General features: G+C 39.2%; 1 protein-coding gene across 1 annotated transcript in view; it reads right to left on the reverse strand.

Annotated features, from left to right (window-relative positions):
- The window catches only part of LOC126334900 (peroxisome assembly factor 2-like), a 114440-nt gene that overhangs the window by 9176 nt on the left and 79955 nt on the right, over nucleotides 1-25309 (reverse strand). The window contains exons 8-9 of the mRNA XM_049997609.1: nucleotides 11094-11210; nucleotides 6800-6877 (exon numbers count right to left, since the gene is read on the reverse strand). Coding sequence (XP_049853566.1) covers nucleotides 6800-6877; nucleotides 11094-11210 — 195 coding nt within the window. The remainder of the gene's footprint in view (nucleotides 1-6799; nucleotides 6878-11093; nucleotides 11211-25309) is intronic.

Consider the following 25309-nt stretch of genomic DNA (forward strand, 5'->3'; position numbering starts at 1 on the left):
ATATAATTCCTACGCAGACTTTGTCTCCTGGATTAGAGTAAACACACAGAAAGAAGTTTGGAATCCTTAAAAATTCAAAGCAAAATTAAAACATGCTTTACAAGCTATTTCTCTTATGTATCATCTGATTATTGAGATTCAAGCATTGAATATTCCTATTAGCTGCATCACAAATAGCTATGTTCATTGTAAATAGGTTTCAATACTTGTAACATTTAGCTAACAGATATTCTTTGATAAATATTTAGCTCATAGTAGTAGCTAAACAGCAAATATTTACTACAACTGAAGAAGCAGTGTCTGTTTTCCTTAAGTAGTGATTTTACTGTTAATTTTATTATGTTAAATTTCACCAGTCTGAGAAAAAAACATATATAGCAGGCAGCGATACTTCATCACTGAGATAGTGTACAGACATTATTTCTTATACAGATTCTTCCCTTTTTCAGTCTACAATATGACACATTCTACTTCCCTGAAGGTTTTCCACCTTGATGGGATCTATGGAGCACGAGTCAGTGAATGAATGGAGGAAAGAATAAATACATACAGGTCTGAAAAAAAGTATAGCTTTCTTTAAGTAAATCAGAGAAAAGAGAAAGAAACATAAATTGAAACATAACTGCTCCAGATCACTGTTTGTAGATACTTGATGACTGTGACTGTTCTCAGTAGTTGAGTGGTTATGATGGATAAAATAAATATTAGACATTTTTGTTTGTTTATTCACATTTACTTACGCTGAGGACCAGCTGTTGGTACTTGCATTCAATGTTCATCATCTGCAGGTATTCTATATTTTGAAATAATTTTACAAATGTGTGATCTCCCTACACATATCTGAAACAATTAGGAAGAACTTCTGAGAGCTACTGAAATTATCAGAAGGCCATTTTCATACACTGTGAAGAGTGACTGATCCAGCACATTTCCTAGAATTATTCCATATGTTACTTCTACTTGTCATATCTCTCCATTGTGAGTATGATAGCAAGTTCTGTTTGCTAATTACCCTTCATACAATTGTCCATGTGATCTGATACTTCATAAACACATTTTTCTTTTTAAGCAGCAGTACAGTTGTTCTAACTGCCACCAATAACAAGTGTCCAGTGGTCACACGGCAAAGAAATGCTGAAGAAATATGCTAAAGGTCTTGCACGGGACATTGTTACTAAATTGTTCCTGTACATTTTCATTCAAGTTAATTCCTGTTTATTGTGTTAAATGCACATCCATATTCTTCCTCCTGAAGCATCAGTAAATGAAAGTATGTTGTTGCTTTTAGCCTCCTTGCATTTTATAGTGTGAGACGCAGTGGCCAGTGGCAAAGTTCCAGATTATAGTTGAAAAGGTCTGAGGTTCAGTCCCCAGTGAGTCCTACGATTTTTATAAGTCAGTCATCACTTCTTTCAGCTCTGGCAATGTTTGTTACCATGAAAGACCCTGAGTTGTACTGTGGTTTGGAGTCCATCTTAAACCGCAGATTCACCTTAACTGCTGGGTAAGTAAGTTCAAGGTCAGAGGAAAGCAAAAGCTTGTAGTGAGATCATGCCTAGTAAAGAACTGTGGGATTCAAACCCAGCTTCACGCTGATGACAGCTTTGCCATGTTTTTTCCTTTTCACTGCATTGAAACATGAGATACGGAGATGAATTTCAGGATAAATAAAGAGGAGTTCAGCTTCAGTACTCCTGTTTTCCTTATTAGATGATCCAAAAGCAAAAGTTATCAAAATTCCGTAATAAAAGGACAGTCTTCATTCATCAGAGAAAATGAGGGAAAGAAGGATATCATTAAAAAATGATAACAGAGAAAAACAGAAATAGCACAGGCAAGAGAAATGAGACCATAGATAATAGACACACTACCTCTACTACACTTTGGACCCTTCATTATATACCATATAGTGGCTTGCAGAGTACAGAAGTAGATGTAGATCTATATTTTCAACCTGCTTTCATTGTACACTGAAACAAGGACAATACTTCATAATATCGCACGTATTGAAAACCAGAGCAGTAACATACCTTTCAATAGAATGACATGTCTTTAGTGCATTCAATTTTGTTCTGAAATCCATGCCACACTGGTCATGTATTTGTGAATAAGCTAAGCACACAATTTGTTCAGCTACACATTTAACCATCAGCTACTATCTCAATGGTGCATTGGAGGAACAACTTTTAGTATATCACCACATAACCTCAAACATCTCTAATTTTACCACCATGTTCATTATGAAGATGTATGCTTGAGTATGTAATACCTCTCTTGCCCTATCTTTTACTAAGTATTCTTAGAATTTTAATAATAAGTTTCTCTACAAAATGCAACACCTTTCCTGTGGCATCTTTTAATGAACTCTGTTGAACTTCTTGAAGTAAATCTATGATAAAGTGTGCAGCTTCTCTCAAAATCTTTACTGCCCTCCAATCCAGTGTGGTAAAGACCCAATACTGAAGAAACAGAGGATGAGGGTTTTGTAAAAGAGGTTCTCCTTGAATGATTTACACTTCCTTACGATTTGTCTGATGTATATCAATTGCCATCCACCTTTTTAGAACATCTGCTATCTGGCCATAGTCTTATCTGCATCAAACAAGCTCAGTTTTTTGTTAACTAGACAGCAGTTCAGAACTGAATCAAAGAGTCTGCAGAAGTTGAAGAATATGTATTAATTTAGGCCCCACTATCTGCATGATCCTCCCCCCCATGAACCATGGACCTTGCCGTTGGTGGGGAGGCTTGCGTGCCTCAGTGATACAGATAGACGTACCATAGGTGCAACCACAACGGAGGGGTATCTGTTGAGAGGCCAGACAAACGTGTGGTTCCTGAAAAGGAGCAGCAGCCTTTTCAGTAGTTGCAGGGGCAACAGTCTGGATGATTGACTGGTCTGGCCTTGTAACAATAACCAAAACGGCCTTGCTGTGCTGGTACTGCGAACGGCGGAAAGCAAGGGGAAACTACGGCCGTAATTTTTCCCAAGGGCATGCAGCTTTACTGTATGATTAAATTATGATGGCGTCCTCTTGGGTAAAATATTCCAGAGGTAAAATAGTCCCCCATTCGGATGTCCGGGCGGGGACTACTCAAGAGGATGTCGTTATCAGGAGAAAGAAAACTGGCGTTCTACGAATCGGAGCGTGGAATGTCAGATCCCTTAATCGGGCAGGTAGGTTAGAAAATTTAAAAAGGGAAATGGATAGGTTAAAGTTAGATATAGTGGGAATTAGTGAAGTTCGGTGGCAGGAGGAACAAGACTTTTGGTCAGGTGACTACAGGGTTATAAACACAAAATCAAATAGGGGTAATGCAGGAGTAGGTTTAATAATGGATAGGAAAATAGGAATGTGGGTAAGCTACTACAAACAGCATAGTGAACTCATTATTGTAGCCAAGATAGATACGAAGCCCACACCTACTACAGTAGTACAAGTTTATATGCCAACTAGCTCTGCAGATGACGAAGAAATTGAAGAAATATATGATCAAATAAAAGAAATTATTCAGATAGTGAAGGGTGATGAAAATTTAATAGTCATGGGTGACTGGAATTCGGTAGTAGGCAAAGGGAGAGAAGGAAACATAGTAGGTGAATATGGACTGGGGCAAAGAAATGAAAGAGGAAGCCCCCTGGTAGAATTTTGCACAGAGCACAACTTAATCATAGCTAACACTTGGTTCAAGAATCATAAAAGAAGGCTGTATACATGGAAGAAGCCTGGAGATACTAAAAGGTATCAGATAGATTATATAATGGTAAGACAGAGATTTAGGAACCAGGTTTTAAATTGTAAGACATTTCCAGGGGCAGATGTGGACTCTGACCACAATCTATTGGTTCTGAACTACAGATTAAAACTAAATAAACTGCAAAAAGGTGGGATTTTAAGGAGATGGGACCTGGATAAACTAAAAGAACCAGAGGTTGTACAGAGTTTCAGGGAGAGCATAAGGGAACAATTGACAGGAATGGGGGTAAGAAACACCGTGGAAGAATAATGGGTAGCTTTGAGGGTTGAAGTAGAGAAGGCGGCAGAGGATCAAGTAGGTAAAAAGACGAGGGCTAGTAGAAATCCTTGGGTAACAGAAGAAATATTGAATTTAATTGATGAAAGGAGAAAATATAAAAATGCAGTAAATGAAGCAGGCAAAAAGCAATACAGACGTCTCAAAAATGAGATCGACAGGAAGTGCAAAATGGCTAAGCAGGGATGGCTACAGGACAAATGTAAGGATGTAGAGGCTTATCTCACTAGGGGCAAGGTAGATACTGCCTACAGGAAAATTAGAAGAGACCTTTGGAGATAAGAGAACCACTTGTATGAACATCAAGGGCTCAGATGGAAACCCAGTTCTAAGCAAAGAAGGGAAAGCGGAAAGGTGGAAGGAGTATATAGAGGGTCTATACAAGGGCGATGTACTTGAGGACAATGTTATGGAAATGGAAGACAATGTAGATGAAGATGAAATGGGAGATACAATACTGCGTGAAGAGTTTGACAGAGCACTGAAAGACCTGAGTCGAAACAAGGCCCCCGAAGTAGACAACATTCCATTGGAATCCTTGGGAGAGCCAGTCCTCACAAAACTCTACCATCTGGTGAGCAAGATGTATGAGACAGGCGAAATAACCTCAGACTTCAAAAAGAATATAATAATTCCAATCCCAAAGAAAGCAAGTGTTGACAGATGTGAAAATTACCGAACTATTAGTTTAATAAGTCACGGCTGCAAAATACTAACGCGAATTCTTTACAGACGAATGTAAAAACTAGTAGAAGCCGACCTCGGGGAAGATCAGTTTGGATTCTGTAGAAATGTTGGAACACATGAGGCAATACTGTCCCTACAACTTATCATAGAAGCTAGATTAAGGAAGGGCAAACCTACGTTTCTAGTATTTGTAGACTTAGAGAAAACTTTTGACAATGTTGATTGGAATACTCTTTTTCAAATTCTGAAGGTAGCTGGGGTAAAATACAGGGAGCAAAAGGCTATTTACAATTTGTACAGAAACCAGATGGCAGTTATAAGAGTCGAGGGACATGAAAGGGAAGCAGTGGTTGGGAAGGGAGTGAGACAGGGTTGTAGTCTCTCCCCGATGTTATTCAATCTGTATATTGAGCAAGCAGTGAAGGAAACAAAAGAAAAATTCGGAGTAGGGATTCAAATTTATGGAGAAGAAATAAAAATGTTGAGGTTCGCCGATGACATCATAATTCTGTCAGAGACAGCAAAGGACTTGGAAGAGCAGCTGAATGGAATGGACAGTGTCATGAAAGGAGGATATATGATGAACATCAATAAAAGCAAAATGAGGATAATGGAATGTAGTCGAATTAAGTCGGGTGATGCTGAGGGAATTTGATTAGGAAATGAGACACTTAAAGTAGTAAAGGAGTTTTGCTATTTGGGGAGCAAAATAATTGATGATGGCCGAAGTAGAGAGGATATAAAATGTAGACTGGCAATGGCAAGGAAAGCGTTTCTGAAGAAGAGAAATTTGTTAACGTCGAGTATAGATTTAAGTGTCAGGAAGTCGTTTCTGAAAGTATTTGTATGGAGTGTAGCCATGTATGGAAGTGAAACATGGACGATAAATAGTTTGGACAAGAAGAGAATAGAAGCTTTCGAAATGTGGTGCTACAGAAGAATGCTGAAGATTAGATGGGTAGATCACATAACTAATGAGGAAGTATTGAACAGGATTGGGGAGAAGAGAAGTTTGTGGCACAACAATCACCAATTTAGTATTGGAGGGCAGCGTGGAGGGTAAAAATCGTAGAGGGAAACCAAGAGATGACTACACTAAGCAGATTCAGAAGGATGTAGGTTGCAGTAGGTACTGGGAGATGAAGAAGCTTGCATAAGATAGAGTAGCATGGAGAGCTGCATCAAACCAGTCTCAGGACTGAAGACCATAACAACAACATCTGCATTATTTTGGGTCTCATAAGCTAAGAAGTGAGTTGGGTTGCATGTGATTAGAGTTTACAAAATCCTTGTTGGTTTTTACAATGAAATTACTCAGTTTTCAGAAAGATGATCAGAGATGATCATACACATGTGGCAGATTTATAGAGCACATTAACTCCATGCTGTGCAGATGTTCTTTGACTCTTCTTAAAAACTCTAATAGCTTGTGATAATTTCTAATCACAGGAGACTCTCCATTGTTTCAGAGAACTATGATAAAGTGATGGTATTAAAAGGGCCAGTTCTTTCGTGCAGCAATCAGCACTGAGTCCAACAAGTAGTCAATACAGTGGCCTTCCCTCTACCTGCAGTTACTTACCACTATATCTTGTCATTTTGTGTCCATGCACAAATCAGAACTAATCTTCTGCAGGTAAACAATTTTACGAGATAGAACTGTTGTTGCTTATTTTTCATGTAATGACTACCAGTATGAATAAAAGCCCACTAAGATTATGCTGAACTATCTTTCACAGCATTAATTTTCTTCCAAGTTCAGTTAATAGTTGCTATAAGAGCCTTGTGCCATACACACCACCACCACCACCACCACCACCACCACCACCACCGCCGCCGTCTTGGATCTGAAACCAATTTCTGACATTCTATAGCCACATAACCACATTTTCATCTCAAAACCTTAGTGCTATTTCCAATGATTCTTCTTTATCCCATCTGTGTGTTACCTTTACATACAATGAAGGCACTAAACAGCACTTCCTTCAATCTTCCCCTACCTTAATGGAAAATGTACTGTGAAATAATTCAAATGAGTATGATCTATCCATAAATGTTTTTGTTCCTCTTCACTTACTTTCTAGTTAAGGCCTTCAGCACACTAAGTTTTGTTTCATTGTCCTCACACATTCCAACATAGAGCAGTTTATCAAACCTGTCAACAGAGAGAGAAAATGAGAATGTATGAGGTATAAGTTTAGATTGAATATGAAATTTTTCTAAACTAATTTCTATATGAGCTATTTAGGATGTTTATGGCTTTACGACTAGAATGTAACACTGTTTGAACCAGAATTAATGAATCTACTAAGCAAAGCAACAAAAGGGATAACACAAACAACACCTAAAAAAATTGGTTTTAATTAACAGTTTCATCTCAAACAACTGAAAGACAGGGATCAGAATGAGCTAGAAAATTGCAGGAGATTGCAGGAGAAGAAAAAGCTGCTGGAAACTATGCTTCTCAAATCTTTGGTATAGAGATCGGAGTGATTTTTCCAACCTCTGGGAATGTGCAGCTCATTCTTCTTTCTCTATAAAACTTCACAAAAATTTGAGTAGAATTTCCACTCAAAAATTTGATGTATTCAACATAACAATGACACACAACAGAAAAAATTTAATACAAGAAAAAAATTACAAATGTTACTATTAAGGCAACTTGAAAGGTCTGAATTATTTTACATGTGATACAATCACATAACAAATAGAAAACTGCCTACATTGTAAGGCACAATAATTGACTATAATTTGCTGGTAAGGCACAATAATTGACTATAATTTCCTAATATGATACTTTGGCTATATCTTTTCAAAAATTGTTGTGATAGGTATTTTATGTACATAAACTTGAAGACAAAACAAGAGAGCAAGATGATCATGTATCTGAAATATGAGTAAGGAAAAATGGCAGTGTTATTTTGAGTGCTTATGTCTTCTGACTGGTTTGCTCCAGGCCCTATGAATTCCTCTCCTGTGCCAACCTCTTCATCACAGAGTAACCCTCATACCCAACATCCTTGATCATTTGATGGTTACATGAGTATTTCAATCTCTATATTTCCCAACAGTTTTTACTCTCCATGGCTCCCTCAAATATCATGGAAGTTAGTCCTTGACATCTTAACCCATGTTCTATCATACTGTCCCTTCTTCCTGTCAATGTTGTCCACATGTTTCTCTCATCACTCATTCTGAGGAGAAACTCCTCATTTTCTATCTTATCAATCCTCCTAATTTTCAACATTATTCTGTAGCACCATATCTCAGATGTTTCAGTTCTCGTCTTTTCCAGATTTCCCGCAGTCCAGGATTCACTTGCTTATAATGCTGAACTCAAAGATACATTCTCAGCAATTTCTTGCTCAAATTAAATTCTGTCTTAGGTACTAGCAAATTTATTTTTGCAAGGAAGGGCCTCTTTTCCTGCGCTACTGTGCTTTTTATATCCTCCTTGCTTCATCTGTTATGTGTAATTTCCTACCAAGATAGCAGAATTCCTTTACTTCGCCTCCTTTGTGATCCCTAATTTTTATCTAAGTATATAGTTAATCTCACTTCTGCAATTCTTCATTTTTTTCCTTACTCAGTTTACTCTTAATTGATGGTGTGTGCTCATTAGACTGTTCACTACATTCAAGAGATCCTGCAGTATTTCCTCACTTGCTCTGAGGATAGATATGTCATAAGCAAATCTTATAATGGATGTACTTTCATCTTGAATTTTTAATCCCACTTCTGAAACTTTCTTTTATCTCTGTCACTGCCTCTTCGATGGACAGACTGAACATTATAGCTAAGTTTGTCCATCCTTTTAAAGCTAGGCATTTTGTTCGTAGTCTTCTATTCTTATTTTTCCTTAGGGTTCTTGTACATACTGTTATAGTTCTAGTTATGTTGCAAATTTACACAGAAATAAACAAATTTCTTGGAAATTTGTCATTTGATACATGAAATAAATTTGTAATATTTTTACTCAGTTATATATTATAGCCTGCGCTGATTCATGCGACACTTTAGCAAACATAGGGAAACTCTACAGTTTATTTATTTATTTATTTTTGTACTGCTAACAATGATAAATAATACAGTATTTACTCGAATCTAAGCTGCACTTTTTTCCGGTTTTTATAATCCAAAAAACCGCCTGCGGCTTAGAATCGAGTGCAAAGTAAGCGGAAGTTCTGAAAAATGCTGGTAGGTGCCGCCACAACTAACTTCTACCGTCGATTATGTGTACCGTTACACAGGCATGTTTTGCAGGTATGAAGATAAATACTGGTGCCAAAACCTCTGCGTCAGTAAATAAATTAAAAGAAAAGGTAGAAGAATGTATTTATTATGCCATGTATTCTTTCGTGTTTGCTGCTATCTCATTTAAATCCTGTCTGCCTAATAAACTACAAAACTAGAGAAAGACAAAAGCAAACACAGAAGAATATACATATCATGTCATGTTTATGTTCGTATTATTCTTATGCTGAATAGTATTATTATTATGAGCATATGGCATTGGTGGCCGGGAGACCCCTCGCGGGGAGGTTCGGCCGCCGCTCCGCAAGTCTTTAACGCCAATACGGCGACTTGCGAGTGAATGAGGATGAAATGGTGATGAAAGACACACAACACCCAGTCATCTCGAGGCAGAGAAAATCCCTGACCCCGCCGGGAATCGAACCCGGGACCCCGTGCGTGGGAAGCGAGAACACTACCGCAAGACCACGAGCCACTGACTGCTGTCAGAAATGAAGCACAGCAACTGACTAGATTTTTAAATCTGAGATGACTCTAATTTCTGTGCCGAATGTAATGTACTAAAGAGGCGTCTGCAAAGATTTTGAAACAGAGAAAAATTTTCGCTAAACTTGCGTTCAGAACATCGTCTATCATACGCAGTCTATTATTTGGTTATTGTTGATCATTATCAAAGAAAGTAGCAGTGTAAGCAACAACAAATAGCAGCCTCTTGCTATTGTTTCACTTATGAGACATCTTTTTTTTATTGTCAGTGGTGGTAGCGTGTGGAAAAGCAAGTCATTCCGCGAGCAGCGACAGGTCGTAAACACTCATTATCAGAATGCGAAAAACAATGCATGACACAGTACAATAATGCGTTTTGAGCTTGGAGTGACATAAAACCCTATAACAAAGAGAACGGCACTTATCACATCAAAGCAAAATAAGCAATCGATTCAAACCAGACAAAGCATCTGAAAAAAGGAAGGGTATCCTTATAAACACGGACTGGACTGAGATTCGAACATGGGACCTTTGCCTTTCGCAGGCAAGTGCTCTACATTCTGCTGCAGAGTGAAAATCTCATTCTAGAAACATCCCCAAGACTGTGGCTAACCCATGTCTCTGCAATATCCTTTCTTTCAGGATTGCTAGTTCTGCAAGGTTCGCAGAAGAGCTTCTGTAAAGTTTGGAAGGTAGGAGGCGAGGTACTGGCAGGAGTAAAGCTGTGAGGATGGGGCGTGGGTGGTGCTTGGGTAGCTCAGTTGGTAGAGCATTTGTCCGCAAAAGGCAAAGGTCCCGAGTTTGAGTCTCAGTCCGGCACACAGTTTTAATCTGCCAGGAAGTTTCACATCAGTGGACACTCTGCTGCAGAGTGAAAATCTCATTCTAGAAACATCCCCCAGGCTGTGGCTAAGCCATGTCTCCGCAATATCCTTTCTTTCAGGAGTGCTAGTTCTGCAAGGTTCGCAGAAGAGCTTCTGTAAAGTTTGGAAGGTAGGAGGCGAGGTACTGGCAGAAGTAAAGCTGTGAGGATGGGGCTTGAGTTGTGCTTGGGTAGCTCAGTTGGTAGAGCACTTTCCCGCAAAAGGCAAAGGTCCTGAGTTTGAGTCTGGGTCCGGCACACAGTTTTAATCTGCCAGGAAGTTTCAGCACTGATATTATTTGAAACGATGTGTGATTTTAGTCAATCTACACAAAATTCATCATTTACTGAAGCACAACCATGATGAAATTTTGAAAACCAGTTGCAAATAGTCTTCCCTGAAGGGTGACTGATCACCAAAACTTGAAGGAAGTGATTTGAAGTACTGTAGTTGAGTTACGCCTTTTAGAAAAATCATTAAAAAAACGGAGTGAAATTTCCACCTTTTCAAAAAAGCATTCCTTTAAACCCACAATGTAAACAAACTACCAACCCAGTTTCTGAGCTGACATTGTGCTAATAACAACAAATGATGAAATTCAAAATAACAGTATCATCTTTTTAAACAGCCGCAGAGTTCTATAGAAATAATGGGTGAAATAAAATAATTTCTTCTGAAGAAATACACACTATAATAACAAGATCTCATAACTGACAGCAACATACTTGTTTTCTTGAGAGTTTATATTCTTCTGTTCACTTTCCTTACCTTCCTGGTCTCAAGAGAGCAGCATCAATCAGGTCAGGTCTATTTGTTGCTCCAATGAGAAATATCTGAGTTGACTTTTGTACACCATCCATTTCTGCCAAAAGTTGCGAAACTACCCTGCAACAATTGACAAACTTATCCAATCAGTTTTAGTGGAAACTTCCTTGTCTCTGTAAATCTGATTTTAAAAAAAAATCCAAGTAATTTAACTGTAGATAAGCTATAGCATTGACTACATCACTTGCTTTAATACAAGAATAATATGTTACTGGTGTTGATATTTTTCTCAGGTCTGCACTTAAATCTTAAAAATAGCAGTACAAACACAATCTCTAAGAACACATTTGTCACAATAATTACTTTATCAAAGAAAGAAGTAGACATTGACTTTATGAGCAATGCTATGGGGCTGCCACATGATAAAAGGATGTTAAGGCTCTGTAGTGATCATATTCAATACGTTAAGTTGTTACAATTTTTCTCTATGCAAATGTAACTGACACGGATGTGGTGGTGACCACATTATCCAAGCAGATTTGTTCCAAAGTTAGCAACTGTGTATCTGTCTTGAAGCAGTATTAGCTCAAGGTGTGCAAATTACCCAGATTATATTCATTCAGAATTTGCGAGTGAGATCACTTAGCAACTTCAAACAAACTTTATACATACTTCAAACCTCTTCAAAACTTTTTCTCTCTAACCCTCCTTCACAAAATAATGAAAGGGAATAGGCTCATTGCTCACTACAGTCTCATTGTTCCTGCAGTAAAACTTCAGCATCAAGTGTGATGTTTTATTTTATTACTTTTTTTCTACTAACTGTACGAGGCTTGTTCAAAAATTGTGGAACATTCATAATTTCACGCCAACAGTGTGTCGGGCTGAAATACAGTTGGCATTCCTGCACACACTTGTATTTGTTGTGTAGCTGCTGGAAGTTTCATTGTTGTACATCTGTTAGTTATTGCTTGGTGCTGTGTTGAATAGAACATTGTGCTGCACAGTTTTGAGATGGCAGAGTTACAGGATCAATGGGTCTACGTTAAATTTTGCATGAAGCTCAAGAAAACCTTTACAGAGACACACCAAATGAGGAAGCCTACAGTGATGAGTGCTTAAGCCATACTTGGTGTTACAAATGATTCACACAGTTTAAAAATGGACAGACGGAAGTTAAAGATGTACCTCATTCAGGATGCCCTTCGACATCTACTTCCGACGCTCATGTCAGGAACGTCAATAAAAAGGTTAGTTCGTCATGAATTTGTGCCACAGGGACAAAATGTTAACTGGTTATACTATTGGGAGGTGTTGGAAAGCCTGTGAGAAAAGTGAGAAGGAAATGGCCTGAAATGTGGGCGAGACAATTCATGGCTCTTCCATCATGATAATGGACCTGCACATTCATCCCCATTTGTGGGTGACTGCTTCAAAAAACCACACACACACACACACACACACACACACACACACAGTGACATGATGATTGGATGCCTTCCCCCATTCTTCAAGCAAGCCAGTACACTGTCTGTAATAGCACCATTAGAATATTAGGTTGAGGCACAAATTTATAGTAATTATGTTTTACATGTTGTTATTCTAGTCATATGTGTTTATTTATCAACTGTCATTTTTTATCTATAGCTCACTGTTACTATTTGAGTTTACATATTGTAATTTTGTTATTTAGAGATAGTAAGTGGTGCTGTAGACATTACAACATGAACTGCAAAGTGGAGAAAATGGAACTTTCCGACACATTCTTTTATTAGAGTTCAATAGAGGGGTGACAGCAATGGAGGCAACCAGAAATATTTGTGTCATGTGTGTGGATACTACTGTTGGACAGAGACTGCCAAGAAAATTGTTTTCTCAATTTAAGGAGGATCATTTTGACATAGTGACTCTTCACATTCTGGATGATCTTTGGGGTCTGATGAGGATAGTTTAAATGCATTAATCCACAATGATCCACATCAGCATGTTAGAGAACTGGCAAATGTGATGAACAGTGATCATTCCACCATTTGCAACATTTGAATGCAATGGGGAAGGCTAAAAAATCAGGTGTTGTGTACCGCATGCTCTAAGCCAAAATCTCAAAAAATTTGCCAGTGGCAGTATGGGCATCTCTGATTGCAATTGTCTCATGAACAACATCAACCACTCCTATCCTTTCATTCCTGGTGACAAGAAATGGTGTCTTTATGATAACATAAAACATATGGAAAAGAAAGTATTGGTAGAGCCCAAACAAAGCACCAACTCCTCGTACAAAGATCTGCATGCATCCATAAAAAGACAGAGTTATGTATTTGGTGGAACAGAGATTGTCTGTTGCATTATAATTGCTTCCACGCAGTGTAACCATCACTAGTGACATTTATCGTCAACCACTGGGATGCTTTGCACACGGAATCCCAGAACAATGATCAGGAAGACTGCGTGAAGTGCTGTTATACCATGATAATGCCTGCCCACATTCTGCTAGACCGACAAAAAGCAAAATACAGGACTTGGGTTAAGGAGTCAGCTTATTCACCTGATCTTATACCCGCAGGTTTTCACTTTTTCCACTCTCTATCCAATAACCTTCAAGGAACTTCCTTTCCAGATTAAAAAAATGTGCTTTAAACATGGCTTGATGAGCTCTTTGCCTCAAAACCACATAATTTCTACATTCAAAGAATTGAAAAGTTTTACCCCATTGTTGGCAGACTGCTGTAAACAGTGTAGGAGAATATGTTATTAATGACTAATGTCTCTGTTAGTGTATCTGTTGTGTTTATTAAATTTATGGAAAAATGCTATCAACTTATGCACAACATAATACTGTTGTTGTGGTCTTCAGTCCTGAGACTGGTTTGATGCAGCTCTCCATGCAACTCTATCCTGTGCAAGCTTCTTCATCTCCCAGTACCTACTGCAACCTACATTCTTCTGAATCTGTTTAGTGTATTCATCTCTTGGTCTCCCTCTATGATTTTTACCCTCCATGCTGCCCTCCAATACTGAATTAGTGATCCCTTGAAGCCTCAGAATAGTACCAACTGATCCCTTCTTCTAGTCAAGCTCTGCCACAAGCTCCTTTTCTCCCCAATTCTATTCAATACCGCCTCATTAGTTATGTGATCTACCCATCCACTCTTCAGCATTCTTTTGCAGCACTACATTTCGAAAGCTTCTGTTTTCTTCTTGTCCAAACTATTTATCATCCACGTTTCACTTCCATACATGGCCACACCCCATACAAATACTTTCAGAAACAACTTCCTGACACTTAAATCTATACTCAATGTTAAAAAATTTCTATTCTTCAGACATGCTTTCCTTGACATTACCAGTCTACATTTTATATCCTCTCTACTTCGACCACTGTGAGTTATTTTGCTCCCCAAATATCAAATCTCATTTACTACTTTTAAGTGCCTCATTTTCTAATCTAATTCCCACAGCATCACCCGATTTAATTCGACTACATTCCATTATCCTCGTTTTGATTTTGTTGATGTTCATATTATATCCTCCTTTCAGGACACTGTCCATTCCATTCAGCTTCTCTTCCAGGTCCTTTGCTGTCTCTGACAGAATTACAATGTCATCGGCGAACCTCAAAGTTTTTATTTCTTCTCCATGGATTTTAATTCCTACTCCAAATTTTTCTTTTGTTTCCTTTACTGCTTGCTCAATATACAGATTACATAACATTGGGGATAGGCTACAACCCTGTCTCACTCCCTTTCCAACCACTGCTTCCCTTTCATGCCCCTCGACTCTTATAACTGCCATCTGGTTTCTCTACAAATCGTAAATAGCCTTTTGCTCCCTGTATTTTAACCCCGCCACCTTCAGAATATGAAAGAGTATTCCAAGCAACATTGTCAAAAGCTTTCTCTAAGTCTACAAATGCTAGAAACATAGGCTTGCCTTTCCTTAATCTATTCTCTAAGATAAGTCATAGGGTCAATGTAAAATAAATTCTAATATTCCTTTTATATTTATTTCAAAATAATTGGGAACTTTTAGATGAATGTAATAGTCACAGAAAATCTAACACAATAATATGTACAAAGGTTAAAGATTTAGGATAGTAGCAATAACAGCTGGATTACAATGAAGAAATATGCAATCTTCTTAATCAACAAAAGTTTATGTTTTCTGTATTTTTCTACTCACTAAAAGTAGAGAGTGATGAATCAAAAAACATAAAGATAGTTAAACCTGCTGCTTAAACACATGTTACTTCCATCCTACCATTGTGGGATGAAGTCCTAATACCATATGAAATTTGACATGTTCACTACACTTATCTCAGCGTTCACCAAAAGAAGTGTGTGATCAAAAGTAAATGACACAGCCTCTGTGTCAACAAAAAGATGCATCAAGTTAAAATGAAGGATCAAATTGGATTTGTTGTCAGTGCTAATCCATGATAAGGCTATTCTACAGAAGAGAAAGTCGTACATCACACTGAAATGCTTTCCCTATTTAGGAGTCTGCCTCACAAACAGTTTTACCCAGTACCATATGTTTGTCTTTATTTGTAATTATTCATTCTCTGACAAGTTATAACATTTCCCAATAACAGAAAGGTAGTGCAGTATACAGTAATGCATCCTCTCCAACACAATATTACTGATGCATTACGTGAATCTTAATGCACACAGAAATCTAGCCGGCTGAGATATCCTTCATCTTTCCTGCATGCGGCACAGTGCATCCTGAATACGCACAGTTGAGCAGTACTCCAGTACAGCATTGACATGTCACCAACACCTTGCTCTTTTCAAAAATAGCAAGTTAAACAGTTCAATGTGAACATAAAGTAAAAAACATATCATAAAGTACTTTGTGTTTGAAATGTAGCTGCCGGTCACACACACACACACACACACACACACACACACACACACACACACACAAACGGAAAACTACATCTAAAATTTATAAATGACAATTCTTCATAGTTTGCCCAATTCTTTTACAAGTTTAACAGCCATACTAGTGACTTCAATAAATTGTAAAGAAAAGTAAAAGAAATATTGAAAATGGAAATTTTGTCACTGAAAAATCTAGTTAATAAAACAGTGTCCCATGTGTGCAAAACACAACCACTTATGATTTTTGCAGGCTTATTTTATTTTATATAAATAAAAGTGTTATATAAAATAGAATATTGTATAGTGAACAGTTGGTTTAATGAAAGGAACAGATCTGGGATAGATTTTTCCAAAGATAAAAATCTCTAGCTTGAGAAAACAACAGTTGCACAATGCACTAAAATTTAACAAGAATATTGTTTATTTACATATGTAAAATGCTACAAAGCTACATTTAAAAAATCTGTACTGGCCATGGAAAAAGGCAGACAGTAGGTTCATAATAAAACTAAGGAGCCAATTAAGTAAGATGCAAATTGCTGTCAAATCCGCAATAGAAGTTAGCTACTATTTTCCAGTGTTTTCTTTTCTGTGTCTATCCACTGCTCAGTGTGTCCACTACAACTACAACTACAACTACATCTACATCTACATCTGCACATACAAATATACTCTGGGAGCCACCATATGGTGTGTGGCGGAGGATAGCCTGTACAACTACTACTAATTTACTTTCCTGTTCCACTCGCAAACAGAATAAGGAAAAAACGACTGTTCTTGTGCCTCCGTATGAGCCCTAATATCTCATATCTTATCTTCATGGTCCTTACGTGCAATATATGCTGGTGGCAGTAGAATCGTTCTGCAATCAGTTTCAAATACCAATTCTCAATAGGGTTTCTCGATGATAATATTGCCTTACCTCCAGCAATTCCCATTTGAGTTCCCAAAGCATCTCCGTAGCACTTACGTCTTGTTTGAACCAACTGGTAACAACTCTAACAACCTGCCTCTGAACTGCTTCAATGTACTCCTTCAATCCAACCAGGTATGGATCCCAAACACTTATGCAGTACTCAAGAACAGATCACACCAGTGTTATACAGGGTGTTACAAAAAGGTATGATCAAACTTTAAGGAAACATTCCTCACACACAAAGAAAGAAAATATATTATGTGGACATGTGTTCGGAAATTCTTACTTTCCATGTTAGAGCTCATTTTATTACTTCTCTTCAAATCACATTAATCATGGAATGGAAACACACAGCAACAGAACGTACCACTTTGTTACAGGAAATTTTCAAAATGTTCTCCGTTAGTGAGGATACATGCATCCATCCTCCGTCGCATGGAATCGCTGATGCACCCCTGGAGAATGGCGTATTGTATCACAGCTGTCCACAACACGACCACAAAGAGTCTCTACATTTGGTACCGGGGTTGCATAGATAAGAGCTTTCAAATGCCCCCATAAATGAATGTCAAGAGGGTTGAGGTCAGGAGAGCGTGGAGGCCATGGAATTGGTCCGCCTCTACCAATCCATCGGTCACCGAATCTGTTGTTGAGAAGCGTACGAACACTTCGACTGAAATGTGCAGGAGCTCCATCATGCATGAACCACATGTTGTGTCATACTTGTAAAGGCACATGTTCTAGCAGCACAGGTAGAGTATCCCGTATGAAATCATGAAAACGTGCTCCACTGAGTGTGGGTGGAAGAACATGGGGCCCAATCAAGACATCACCAACAATGCCTGCCCAAACGTTCACAGAAAATCTGTGTTGATGACGTGATTGCACAACTGCATGCGGATTCTCGTCAGCCCACACATGCTGATTTTGAAAATTTACAATTTGATCACGTTGGAATGAAGCCTCATCCATAAAGAGAACATTTGCACTGAAATGAGGATTGACACATTGTTGGATGAACCATTCGGAGAAGTGTACCCGTGGAGGCCAATCAGCTGCTGATAGTGCCTGCACACACTGTACATGGTACGGAAACAACTGGTTCTCCCATAGCACTCACCATACAGTGACGTGGTCAACGTTACCTTGTACAGCAGCAACTTCTCTGACGCTGACATTAGGGTTATCGTCAACTGCACGAAGAATTGCCTCGTCCATTGCAGGTGTCCTTGTCATTCTAGGTCTTCCCCAGTCGCAAGTCATAGGCTGGAATGTTCCGTGCTCCCTAAGACGCCAATCAATTGCTGTGAACGTCTTCCTGTCGGGACCCCTTCGTTCTGGAAATCTGTGTCGATACAAACGTACCGCACCACGGCTATTGCCCCGTGGTAATCCATACATCAAATGGGCATCTGTCAACTCAGCATTTGTAAACATTGTACTGACTGCAAAACCACGTTCGTGATAAACACTAACCTGTTGATGCTACGTACTGTAGAGCAATGAGTCGCATGTCAAAACAAGCACCGAAGTCAACATTACCTTCCTTCAATTGGGCCAACTGGCAGTGAATCGAGGAAGTACAATACATACTGACGAAACTAAAATGAGCTCTAACATGGAAATTAAGCGTTTCTGTACACATGTCCACATAACATCTTTTCTTTATTTGTGTGTGAGGAATGTTTCCTGAAAGTTTGCCCGTACCTTTTTGTAACACCCTGTACATGTGGTTTCCTTTACAGATGAACCACTCTTTCCTAAAATTCTCCCAATAAACTGAAGTCAACGATTCACCTTCCCTACCACAGTTCTCACATGATTGCTCTACCACATATTGCTTTGCAACGTTACGCCCAGATGTTTAAACGACTTGACGGTGTCAAGCAGAACACTAGTAATACTGTATCTGAACACTACTGGTTTGTTCTTCCTACTCACCTTCATTAACTTACATTTTATGAATTTAGAGCTAGCTGCTATTCATCACACAAACTAGAAATTTTGTCTAAGTTGTCTTGTATCATCCAACCATCACTCAACTTCGACACCTTACCGTACATCGCAGCATCATCAGCAAACAACTGTAGATTTCTGCCCACATTGTCTGCCAAATCATTTATGTATATAGAGAACAGCAGCAGTCCTACCACACTGGGGCACTCCTGACAACACCCTTGTCTCACATGAACACTTACTGTTGATGACAACATGCTGGGTTTTTTACTTAAGTAGTCTTCGAGCCATTCATACATCTGTGAAGTTATTCCATACGCTCATACCTTCATTAACTGCCTGCAATGGAGCACCATGTCAAACGCCTTCTGGAATTCTACAAATATAACATTTGCCAGTTGCCCTTCATTCATGGTTCTCAGTATATCAGGTGATAAATGGACAAGTTGAGTTTTGCATGAGTGATGCTTTTTAAAACCATGCTGATTTGTGGACATAAGCTTCTCAGTCTCAGGAAAGTTTATTACATTCAATCTGAATACATACAAGGCTTCTGCAGTAAACTGAAGTTAGGGATATTGGTCTGTAATTCCTGATATTCTGAAGTCACCTGCAACCTCTCTGTAAAACCGAACTGTGATTAATCTGGACCTGGCGATTTATTTGCTTTCAAATTTTACAGTTGTTTCTCTATGCCAGGCTGCTTTTTAGCATGTTGTCCATGCAGGAGTCTGTCCAATGGTCAAATGACAGTATGTCTGTATGATTCTCCGGTGTGAACAATTTCTTGAATGTGAAATTTACTACTAATCTTTGCTTGTCATCATTTGTGTGTTCTCTTTTGAACCAAGAGTGCAGCACCCTCTGCTTCCTTAGCATCTTCTGAATTTCGTTCTTAAGCCATAGTGGGTCTTTCCCATCCTTTATCCAATTACTAGGCACATAACTCTCCAGACCACAATTTACAATCTGCTTAAACTCTGCCATTAATTACTCTACACCCATCTTACTGGAACCAAGTGACGTCAACTCACTCTCCAAGTTAGATGCTAACTACTGCTTATCAGCTCTATCTACCAGAAACATTCACCTACCCTTCTTGATTGATTCATTAACTTTTGTAAACATAGTTGCTATAATGACACCATAATCGCTAATCATAATTTCTATACTGACATTTTCGATATGGTCCAACCTATTTGTAGCTAAAAGGCCTAAGATATTTCCTTTCTGTGTGGGCTCCTGAGCTAGCTGCTCAAAACAGTTTTCAGAAAATGTATTCAAAAGTATTTTACATGACTGTCTGTCTGTACGCCCTGCAATGAACCCTTTGACATCCCAGTCTACATTCAGGAGGTAAAGTCACCTCCAACTAGCATTGCACGATATAGGTATTTATGCACTACTGACTGTGGACTTTATTTGAATGACTCTAAAACTGTTACAGCAGAATTGGCTGGCCGGTAAAAACATCCAACAATTAACTTTGTTTCACCTACACCTATTATAGATGGCCAGATAACTTCATCAACACACTAACTTCAATCTCAATGCAGACAATATTTTTGTGGACTTGAATGAACACTCTGCTTTCCACTTCGGGTTTCAGCGAGCTCTCGGTCCCAAGAATAATTTCAGTGTGAGAACTTTCCTGGAGGGCAGTAATTTCAGGGATTTCATTACGAATACTTTGACAGTTTACTAATACAATTTTGACAGTCAAAGTGCCTTTACTCTGAATCCCGTCTGGCTTCCCTTGCTGTACATCGAATGGTGAGTATTCATCAGAAGATCTCAAACTACTGCCTAGGCTAAAAGACCTCATGTGCACTCCACAAGTTCTCTGCTATTGAAGTAGCTGCTTCCTCTGTGTAGGGTATCCCTGACCTGTCAAGGGGTGTCCTACAGATCCCCACATGATAACGCAAGTCAAGAAATTGCACCTGAGTCTGTCACAGAGTTGACAGTTGATGAGGTTGAGATGACACACTGGTGCAAATTGCGAGTTCTACTTGCACTTCATGTGCATGCTCAGCAGTCCTCACAACCTCCACCAGCTACTTGTATGAACTGATGATGGTCCCAGAACCCAATTGATAGGAGTCACTGGTACTGATGTAAGCCAGAACTTGCAGATGACTGCACCCTGCACGCTCAATAGTCACAGACAATGCCACCTCCACATCTCAGATGAGGCCCCCCCCCCCCCAGAAGATATTCTGAGCGCATGTTGCCTTTCTTTCCAGTCCTGAATGTTATCCAACTAAGGGGCTCTATAATGTGCCTAATGCTGGAACCCCCGATAACTAGTAACCCCCCCCCCCCCCTACCTCATGTCCTCATGTGCCTGCTCAGACATTGCTGAAGGAGTGGCCACGTGTTCAATCACAGGGTGAATGGGCGAGCCCACACTGGCCCTCCGCCTCAAGTGTTGCAAACATGTTACCACCCACAACTCACCCTGTGGTGAGGGCGGATCCAACACGTCAGGTACAATAGTAAGTTCCTTAGAAGCAGAGCCTGTGGGCAAAACATGTGACACACCACATTTTCTGCCACTGCTCACCTCAAGGCAGCAGCTTGAAGGTAACTGACCATAGCCAAAAGTGCATTCAGCTGTTTGTGAACTTGCACACACCATGCACACATCCTAACCATCCTAGTAAGGCTAACTGAAGAAGTGAACTATAAATGCTGGTAGAATCCTAGATATGAAACTTGCTACCCTCCTGATGTGTCACCAATGGATCTGATGCATTAATGAGCTATATAGCTGGCTGATCAGTGAGCATCTACTGCACTACAGACCCTTGCAAAAATGCGAGACTGAACCTCTTAAAGCATAAAGACAAGCATGAAATTTAATAAATAAATCTATGAAGAAAACACAGAAAAAGATAAACAATTAACTTACTCCTCTATAGATGTATATCAGCAGAGAGCTGTGGCCTGATTCACTGCACAGGGAGTGTTTATTTTCATCATCCCACAACTTCTACTTACCTGTTTCACAGATATTGGATACTAGATGAAATGAAAATTTAATTTCCAAATACTTAAATGTTTGAAATCAAAACTATCCTTGCATAATTGCTCTATCAATCTTAAATCACCATAATGAGTCACTACTTCCTTCCACTGAAATCTTATATAGTTAAACAGTTTTCCCCCAACTTGTACACTCCCCCTCCCCTGTCCGCTATCCTTTCTATATCACAGTCGCAGCCATGTTTCATTTATGACATCATCAATTTTCCTTCAGCACACCAAAATTACATTTAATGTTTTGTAGGCTACAACAGTTCTTCATACAACCACTTACTTTCCAGTCTTTTTCTCACACTAGTACTTCATACTGCTTCCAATGTAAAACATTGTCTAGGCATCTCCCCAGTCTCTTTATATGCCACTCCCACTTGTGATAATAAGACTTACTTTGTCAGCCTGGGATTACTCTGATATGGGAATGTGATTTGTAAAGTTGTAATTGCTACCCAGGTTTTTAGTAATAGTGATAAAGCAGCAGAAACTACCAGTTGTTTAATTGCATGCATAATTTTCATTTAGCAAAGGTTTCATATACAATAGGTGAGAAATTTCTCTCCGGAATGTACCAGTGTTTCACAACAAGCTTCAACTCGCCTGTGATTTCATAAGCTCACTAGATAAAATATTAGTTACTAACTTTGAAGAGCACAATGGTCATTTTGCCGGGTACTAATATGACCCCTCCATCACTGACACCCATTACAGCAGTGAAATAGTATGTGCCAGACAGTTGTATGGAATCAGTGCAGTGAAATGTGTTGACATGTAGACATAACAAAAAGGCAAAAAGGAGCTATCTCATTTGGACACACTCATGAATACCATGAATGAAGTTGCCCAAGTGTCTACTAAAAGGAAATGTGTTCCACTCACAGACGTGTAACACAGCATAAGAGCAATGGTTGTAAAAAGATGTTTACTCATTGGGAACAGAGATGAGTATCACGCCTTGCCAATGATAATCAGTTTCAAACCGAGCTGCAATTGCTGCTGTCAATGAATGTAGCTCCATGCCAACCAGTTTCAAATGGAATTGTGCAAAGGTGTGCAATAGAGCTTTGGATCAAGTAACTATTTGGAGTCTAGTAATTTTCAAAATGCCACTGCTCATAGCAGCACATAATTTTCAATGTCCTCTGTGGGCCAAACAACTCAGAAACCAGACAGAAACTGACTGGCTGGAGGTGTGTGGTGTGGTACGATTCACAAATTTGTCCCTTTTCAAATAACGTGAATCACTGACCGAACCAACATCCCGATGAGGCATTTAACCAGCAGTGTATGGAGTGTGTAGTTTAGACTGCAGATTGTTCCACGATATTTTGGGACAATTGTTTGTACAGTGACTTGGGCCCATCCATTCAAGTTACCATGAACATGAACAAGGAAGTTTATTTCAACATTCTCAGTGCTCAACCATTGTCCTGTCTTCTACAACTTCGTGGTGAGTATGCTGTGGTCACACTCATTTCAGGGTTGCATGCATATGATCCTAGTTTCATGAACACTCTAACATCCCCTTTTTCTTATGCTGGAACCTCAAATTTGTCTGATGAACTGTTTCCTCTCCTCCCCCCCCCCCCTTATTCTAGCATTCACTTTTACCTTTGTTTCTTTCTTCATTTATTTCTTCTGGCATTTTTGCTTATATTCTCCTCCACCCCTCCCTCTCCAGTTTCTCCTTCCCTTAGCTTTAAAGTGGTCATTGTCTTTTCTTCCAGAACTGAGCTGTCTGAATCCCATGTTTACTCATTTCAGCCTATCCTCTTATATCTCAATTGGCAGACGACCCTGAATGATGTAATACAGTCTTCCCATGTCTCTTGCCACATAAGAGTGCAGTGTGAGGATGAAGTTTCTGAAAGGCTACTCTGCACTTCCATCCTCTGATGAAATGCTCATGTATCACAGTTAGTTTCCTTATGTACATAATGGCAGTGGGCATTTAAATCTCACACTTTGCATCAGTTTAACAGTAGCCCAGCCAATTGTTTACAAAGCTTGCAACTCGTGTCTGCCACCTGCCATTGCCCTATGCAATGCATACTGTTGTCTCTACCATCTTCTTGTCTCAAAGTCTGGTCGCCAAACTGTGCTGAGGATAAAAACCTTATCTCAGTTAGCAAAATTCAACAATCATATCTCAATTACCTCTTTAATAACACTGTCCCAGAAACCATTAGCTGAGCAGATGACAGATGCCCTTTTGAAATCGAGCATGTGATTTTCTTTTAAATTGTGCCCAGTGATTGCAAATTTCTTTTCCTGTCTAAGCCTTACACTGCCTATATGTTCCATGCAAAGTAGGAGGAAACATCTCCAGTAAGCTGCTAAAAACCTTCTCTGACCAATTAAGCAAAGTATTAGCCCATATATTTAATGCCTCTATGTACCAGGGTGTTTTCCCAGAGGGCATGAAACTTGCTATAGTGAAGCCTCTCCATAAAAAGGGAGACACATCACAAGTCTCAAACTATCGTCCAATCTCCCTCCTGTCCACTATCGCTTAAGTCCTTGAGAAACTACTGCACTCCAGAATTGTAAGGCACCTAGAAAACTTTGGCATCATAAGTGATAGACAGTTCGGTTTCCGGAAAAGTATGTCCACAACTGAGGCCATATTTTCTTTCACAAATGATGTACTGGAATCCCTAAATAATAAAATGAAGGCAGTTGGAATATTTTGTGATCTGTCCAAAGCCTTCGACTGTGTGGACCACAAAATACTCCTCAACAAAGCACGCCACTATGGGATCACTGGGAAGCTGGCTAAAATCCTACCTCCAAAACAGGAAGCAGAAGGTAATTCTCAATGGGAGCAATAAAGAGGGAGAGGTAGTAGAGTCAGACTGGAGCACTGTACTCCATGGAGTACCCCAGGGATCCGTCCTTGGTCCGTTGCTGTTTCTGATATACGTTAATGACCTACCTTTTTCATGCAATACATGCAAGTTTACCATGTTTGCTGACGACACCAGCATTTTGATTAGTGACAAACAGCTCACTGATATAGAGGTTGATGTCAACAAATTACTTACAGTACTATTAACCTGGTTCACAGTGAACTCGCTCACAGTAAACCTGAGCAAAACAAATTATATCCGTTTCAGCCTTGACCACTAACTTCCCCAGGAGATTACTGCTTTAAATAACAATAATCAGAGAGAAGGGGTACACTGCACCAAATTCTTAGGCCTCCACATAGACAGTAGGCTCAACTGGGACCACCATGTCCTCCAGACTTTAAAAAGGCTGTCCTCAGCAAATTTTGCTGTTTGGACAATCTCACAATTTGGAGACATAAATGTCAAGTCCACATACTTTGCATACTTCCACTCCATTGTGTGTTATAGCATCATCTTCTGGGGAAATTCACCCTCATCTAAAAAAAATCTTCCTCATGCAGATAAAAGTAG

The sequence above is a fragment of the Schistocerca gregaria genome, chromosome 2 (assembly GCF_023897955.1).
Source record: "Schistocerca gregaria isolate iqSchGreg1 chromosome 2, iqSchGreg1.2, whole genome shotgun sequence".
NCBI classification, from domain to species: Eukaryota; Metazoa; Arthropoda; class Insecta; order Orthoptera; family Acrididae; genus Schistocerca; species Schistocerca gregaria.